The 6829-nt window shown below is 52.6% G+C and overlaps 1 protein-coding gene across 1 annotated transcript in view; it reads right to left on the bottom strand.

Moving 5' to 3' along the window:
• ABHD12 (abhydrolase domain containing 12, lysophospholipase) overlaps window positions 1-1992 on the bottom strand; it is a 33957-nt gene extending 31965 nt beyond the window's left edge. Inside the window, exon 1 of the mRNA XM_058801842.1 lies at window positions 1757-1992. Within this exon, the coding sequence (XP_058657825.1) occupies window positions 1757-1914 (158 nt within the window). The 5' untranslated portion in view covers window positions 1915-1992. The remainder of the gene's footprint in view (window positions 1-1756) is intronic.
• Window positions 1993-6829: the final 4837 nt, after the last annotated feature.

The following is a 6829-nucleotide window of genomic DNA, read 5'->3' on the forward strand; positions in this document are numbered from 1 at the left end:
CTGCTGTGTGGAATATAGAATATAGAATACCTGACCCAAAAAGGACAGGGGGAGGTGGGAAGCAGGGAGGAAGGGCCAGAATCCATGTAGGACTTCAGGAATTAGTGAAACAGGCTTCAAAAGTGGAAAATGGAGAAAACCGAGGAAAGCTTGACTGCTGACCGCTTTCAAACGTGTAAATGGAGAAATAAACGCAAGAGTGTTTCTCGCAGACAGGATGTGCTTCCCCTATTTTGAGCTTGGCCCTCCCAGTACAGCTGTGCTGTGTCTGGGATCCACAAAGCACCTGCCTGCCTGCCAGACCAAGCCAACAGCCTGCACTCAGAGCTCTCAGGGCTTGCTCACCACCCACAGAGCATTTCCATTGAGTGAAAGGTGCCTGAGTGCCATTCACAATGCTGAAGAGCCAGCAAGCCATCACTCCAGTGCCACTGGTCTAGGAAACATCCACTTGGACAAGGAGAATAGATGTGCCAAATTTCAAAATGTTATAAAAGCCGAGCACTGTCGCAGTTGGATCCACTGCACAGTCATGGAAACTGAGAGATCAACTCAGCGCCATTTTCAACTACCAAAAGCTTGTCAGAACATGTACAGAGCAGTGACAGCATCCCAAAGGTTTACCTCCAGGGCACAAAATTAAATAGCTATTACCCAATATGAGAAATCACATTTTAAAGCCTCTGTCTTTGAACATGACAAGTGTCCACAGCTCTTTTCAAATGCTAATTTTGTCTATGAGAACAGAAAAAAAAAATCTCAGAAAATTTAGCAGAGAAATATCCACAACAGCTCATTTACTAGAAATGCACTGATAAGCACCTTTAAACAAAACACAAAAATTGGCTGATGTATTGCTGAAGCACAGCGATTTGATTTCAGCTACCCAAACCACATAGCTGTTCTACACATTCTCCACACTTTCAAAACACAAAGAACACCACCATACTGATTTAGAGGAAATTAAAGCTTGTATCTTGACTCGCAGCTGCAGAGGGCCAGGGAGGCAGTTCTGATCGTGTATTGCATCCCCCCAAAAATCTTGCACGATGAAGGGTCCAGGTGATAAGCACCTTCTATTGTTACAGTCTTTTTAGAAAGGCACACAAACATTTCCCCACTATAAATACATTTAAAACGTTCACATACCTGGCAAAAAGCCACGGCTAAACTCCTTCCAACAGTCACGCATGTCAGCTTCTCCTAGTGACCCCTAAATCTGATTCATTTACGGCAAAGAGATCACTTTGACAGCCACCAGCTTCTCCCAAAAACGCACGCATCCTACCTGCAGGGCCCCGCCGCTCCACATACGCTCTCTGACGGAAGGATTCCGGGCTAGCCATTTTTATTTTTGTTTTTCTGGGAGAACGCCTGCCTGCTCCAAAGGGGGATGGAGGCGGCAGCGCCCAGGTACGAGCACCGAGCACCAAACCCCTCCCATCCTTGGCTGGTCCCGTTACCGCCCCGCTCTCCGGCCAGTCCTTTGCCCCGAGAACGGAAAGCACCGCGGGGCCGGTACCTGGCACACCGGGAAAACCGGGAAAAACAGGGAAAACCAGGGAAACCGGGGAGCGGGGCTGAGCTGGGCACCATCCCGGGCCCGCGTACCTGTCCGTCCCGCCGGCTCCTCGGCCCGTCCTCTCTGCTCGCCAAACCCAGCCCCGCTGCCGTCCCGCTCCCCGGCAGGCTCTCGGTGCCCCCCAGACGGTGACACGGGGATAACAAAGCCCGGCGGAGCGACGGCGGCGCTCACCTGCCCAGCGGTCGCTTCATGCCCTCGGCGGCGGCGGAGGAAGGCAGGCGCAGGCTTCGCCTCAGGCTGCAGCCCTTGTCGAGGGGCCCGGGCACGGCGGCAGCGGCGGCGGCGGCGCGCTCATGCTCCACCGTGACCGACTCGTTGCGTTTCCTCATGCCGGGGCGGGGGCGGCAGCGGCGGCGGCGGCGGAGTCGGAGGCAGCGGAGCGGGGCCGCGCTCACTCGCCGCGCGCCCTGCCCGGCACTGCCCGGCCCCGCCCCCCAGGCGCGCCCGCCAATCCCCGCCCCCGGCCGCGCCCCTCGCCCCGCCCCTCCACCGCCCCCGCCAATCCCCGCCTCGGAGAGGCCGCGGCGCCATCTCTACTGCGGGCACGAGCCCGGCCGCCATTTCGCTGTGGGCCGGGGCGGTGAGGGGGCGGCGCTGCTGAGGGCGGGAGCTCTGCGGGCCCGTGAAAGAGCCCCTTGTGAAAAACGCCAGTCGCTTGTTTTTAAAATTTTAAAAGTTTAATAGTAATAAAATGGTTATAAAAATAGTCATACAATTAGAGTAATAATAATTTGGACAATTTGGATTTAGGGCAATATGAGACAATAGAAACAAAGAGTTACGGATGTCCGGGTACCTCTTTCTGGGCAACATAAGCCCGAAAAAGGGCTCACGTTAACAAAGGATTAACCCTTAAAAGCAATAGCCTGTTGCATATTCATACATCTCATCCATGATGCATAAATTCCATTCAAACACAGGATTCTGTCTGGTCAGTGTCAGCTCCTTCCTCTGAATCCTGACAGCATCTTCAGGGCTGAGCGAGGCGGGAAGAAGTTAATTTCTCCTGATAATGGAGCAATAAATTCCCTTTCTCTGAAAGATTTAGGTGTCCTGGGGCTGCTATCTGGTGCGAGTACCTTATTCCTTTCTTAAAAAAATATCTCACATACATAATTTCTATTTTAACATGTTATAACCTAAAACTACATTTAACACACTACCTAAAAAAATTAATACAGCATAACTTTCTAACATAACACACATAATATTCATTTTAATATTTGCCAAAAGCCAATCGTAAAATACGCATTTTTCACACGGCACAGCTGGTTCAGGGATGTGAGGAGAGTCAGAGCCAAGCTACTGATGGAATTGCCAGTGGGAACAGGGACGGGGAAAAAGGCTCTTTGATGGCCAGAAGTGTTATGATACCACAGTGGAAAGTAGGTCTTCATTTGACTTATTCCTAAAGAGGAACCACACAGGCAAGGCAAGGAAGTTACAGAGCTTCCCTGGCTTTGTGCTGTGAAAAATGCATATTTTAGGATTGGCTTTTTGCAAATATTAAAATGAATATTATATGTGTTGTGTTATTAATTCTCTTAAGTAGTGTGTTAAATATAGTTTTAGGTTGTAACAAAATGTTAAAATAGAAACTATGCTATGTAGGATACTTCTTTTCTACAGAAAGGACTTGCACTGAGATAGCAGCCACAGGACACCTAAATCTTCCAGAGAAAGAGAATTTATTCCTCCATTATCAGGAGAAACAAACTTCTTCCTGCCTGGCTTGGGTAGGACGACGCTGTCAGGATTCAGAGGAAGAAGACACTGACCAGACAGAATCCTGTGTTTGAATGGAATTTATGCATCATGTATGAGATGTATGAATATGCAGCAGGCTATGGCATTTAAGGGTTAATCCTTTGTTAGTGTAACTTTCTGTGAGTTATCCTCAAAAATTACCACACACACCCCAGAAATCAATGCACAAGATCCATTCTGAATTGCAAATTAACCCCCATGGTGGAATTCTGGTCGACTTGAGGGATTGTTGAGGCCATAGTCCATTACAAACCTTATTTCTGCTGCTGTTATAAGCAACCCAGGGTGAAATTCTGCCATCTCTGCTCAACAAATACTGGATCTGAACAATGCAAAACAGCTGAGGAAATGTGCTGACACAGGATTTCTTACCAGCCAGAATTTCTACAAAACATGTACAGGAAGAACAGGAAAATCGAGTCAGAGTAAAGGTTGGGAAAGAATTTGGGATTTCTTAGCTCAAGGCATGAACAAAGATTACAACAGAGCAATAGTAGAAACTATTGCTATGGGCAAGGGCACATTCCAGAGAGTTTCTGTGTGTGTGGAGTGACCCCAAAGGGGTCTGGAGACAGACCATGGGGCAAGGACACAGCCTGCTGGGCTACTCCAGTGTCAGCCTCCTTCCCATCCTGTATTCTTCAGAGGCAGCTGCACCTGGATTTACCAGCCTGATCTGGAGATGAGGAAGACTGATGGGAAGCAAAGGACAGCAAATGAGCACTGATCCTAAGCAACACTCTCAAGAGAAGGAATGAGAGCTGTGTGTGGCTGTGGATGAGCTCAAACAAATCTCCTCAAAAGACAGAAACCAGAGCAGGAGATACCAAAGGGATCTGGAAAGACCAGGGGAAAGTTCTGGTTAGGAAACTACTGTGAGAAAAGTCTCTGGAGAGCATAAGGATATTCAAAGCAGCAGAGAAACCAGAAAAGGGGCAGAGCCATCTTGAGATGGTACTTGGGAATGAAAGGCAAGGAGAGGTGAATTGAGGCAGGGCAGACTCTGCAACGTCCTGCTAAAGGCAGCCTCTGGAAATGCAGAGAGGCCTGCTAGGAGGAGAGATTTCTGCTCCTCAGCACCATGGGCTTCTTCATCTGCTTGCCCAACTGTCTCCTAGCTGGACCATGCAGAGAAAACTATGAAGAGCTCAGATGGAAGGTGGAGCCATCCTTTAATGCTGAATTCATCCTTCCTGAAGGCAGGGCAATCTCCCAGCCCCTCACCTTGCAGTCCTAGCTCAGGGGCTGACTTTGTGGCAAGACAGGACTGCTGGGTCTGGCACAGCAGGTGCTGCAGGTTGGTGGCATAACAAGGCTTGTAGCCCCAGAGCAGGGTGCAGAAGGTGAGCTCAGGACTCCATGTGTTTGCCAGGAGGAGGTCACAGGGCTTGTCCTGCTGGATATCAGTACATGCAGAAGCACAGGAATGGATTGGCAGCAGCTCTGGCTCAGTGATACCTTGGTGGGCAGTCCCTGATATTTGAGACCCCAAAAGACTCCCCACTGACATCCTCCTCATTTTCCACCCTTCTGGAAAATTTGGAGATGGGGACCCTCATGTTTTCCTCACTGTCTAGGAAAATGTTTTCCAGGTTTAACCCTCTGCAGGGTGCTGTGGGCAGGCAGGTGCAGAATGAAGGTCTGGGGCCAGGCAGGTCAGGAAGCAAGGAAGGAGCTGTGGGTAAATGAGGGACCAGAGCAGGGAGGAGAGCTGGGACTGGTAAGAGCAGTCAGAGATGTGGAGATGGAGAGAAGCTTCCAGGGAGTCCTTCACTCCCTGGGCTGGGGAACATGATTCCCCAGCTGGGAGCATCCCTGCTCCAGGATGTTCCCTGAGGAGATAAAAGCTGTCCGCATGCCGTGGCTCAGCGGGATGAGCCCTTCGGGACACATGGGCTTGGCATGGGACGGCCCTGCCCCCCGCTGGCTCCCCTTTGCCTTGCACCCCATCCCCTTTGCCCACCGCTGCTCCCCCGACCCTCGTCAGTCCCCCAAGGAGTGCCCACCACGCCTCCATCCTCCCAAAGCTCCAAGAACCCCCTGCCCCTCAGAACTCCTGCCCTTTGCCTCACAGTGCCCAAGGACTCCTGTTCCTTTGAACCCCAAACACCCCTGCCCCACTGAGCCATCCAGCAGCACTGCTGCCCATGGAGCTCCCCAAAGGGTGCTCCCAATTCTCCCTTAGCCTCTGGAGACCCTCAGATGTGCCCCCTGCCCTGCAGATGCTCAGGGGCTGCTCCTGCTGCCCCCTGATAATGCCACCTTCTCACCCTGCCTGCATCCAGTGGGACAGGAATTTCCCAAGGTTTTCTTCCATTTCTGCCTTCTTTTTGGAGATGACCTTGATGGCCACCTTGTGCCACAGTGTCAGAAGTTAGGCACAAACATCAGTCACTTGACACCAGGACAAAGTCAGGGGCCAAATACAGTTTGGTGAAGCTGAGTTTCACCAACCTCCAGGACCAAGGAAAGCCAATCCAGAATTCCATGTGACAGCTTTTGACAGGGAATTATGATAACTACAAACTCCTCAAGCAAGTGGCTTTTGCCTGCTCACAGTGGCAGGGTTTCCAGCTCACAAACACCCAGATGGTTGTGCTGGGGCTGTGGCCACTTGTGCATGACATAGAGGAAGAACAACAGAAACCAGGACCTTGCTCTGCCCCTGGGGATCAGGTCAATGAAGATGATAAGATCAATAAGCTGATGCACTGATCTTTCAAAACACTCTTAGGGAACTTCTTCCCCACATGCCACAACTGTGCTCCTGCTGAAGCACCTCTGACACTACCCAGAGCTTTTTGCCTACCTGCACCACCGCCTTGAGGGTGACACATGCAGGCTGTTGGACACATCCTCCCCCTGTAAGGATGCAGAACCACCTGCCAATGAGCTAATCGGGCAGCCCCATGTGAGCAGGGACCCCCTGTCCCAGGGACTGCCTTCTCCCTATCAGCAGCTACAAAGCTCCGGCTGTGCTGGGCCTCGCAGCGCTCACAGGCACATTGTCACCCTTGGATCCACCAGCTTCACTCGCCCCCTTGTTCCCACCGGCAGCTCCCCCAGAATTGTGTATGGGAGCACTAACGAGGCCCGCAAATATGGGGTGCAGCCCCGGGGACCAGCTCAGCCTCTTGGGGCTCCTCCTTCTCGAGCGATGCAGAGGAGAGCCGGAAGGCAGGACAAGGAGCCCCCTGTAGGCTCTTGCCGTGTCCCGGGGGCCCCGCAGGCCCCGCGTCCCTCCCGCGGGAAGGAGCCCGGCCCGAACCCGCGCCGGCGCCTCTGCCCCGGAAGAGCCGCTCCCGCAGCCCCGCCCCCTAGGGCGTGCCCGGCGCCCGCGCTCCCCGTGGCCAATCAGAAAAATCGGCCGCCCTGCGTCAGCGGCACGCGGCAGCGGCGGAGGCTGTTGCTAGGCAGGCCGGCGCGCCTGGCCCAATGGGAGCGGAGCGCTGCGGCCGGGCCCGGGCGCAGGCGGCG

The sequence above is a fragment of the Ammospiza caudacuta genome, chromosome 3 (assembly GCF_027887145.1).
Source record: "Ammospiza caudacuta isolate bAmmCau1 chromosome 3, bAmmCau1.pri, whole genome shotgun sequence".
In the NCBI taxonomy this organism is placed as follows: Eukaryota; Metazoa; Chordata; class Aves; order Passeriformes; family Passerellidae; genus Ammospiza; species Ammospiza caudacuta.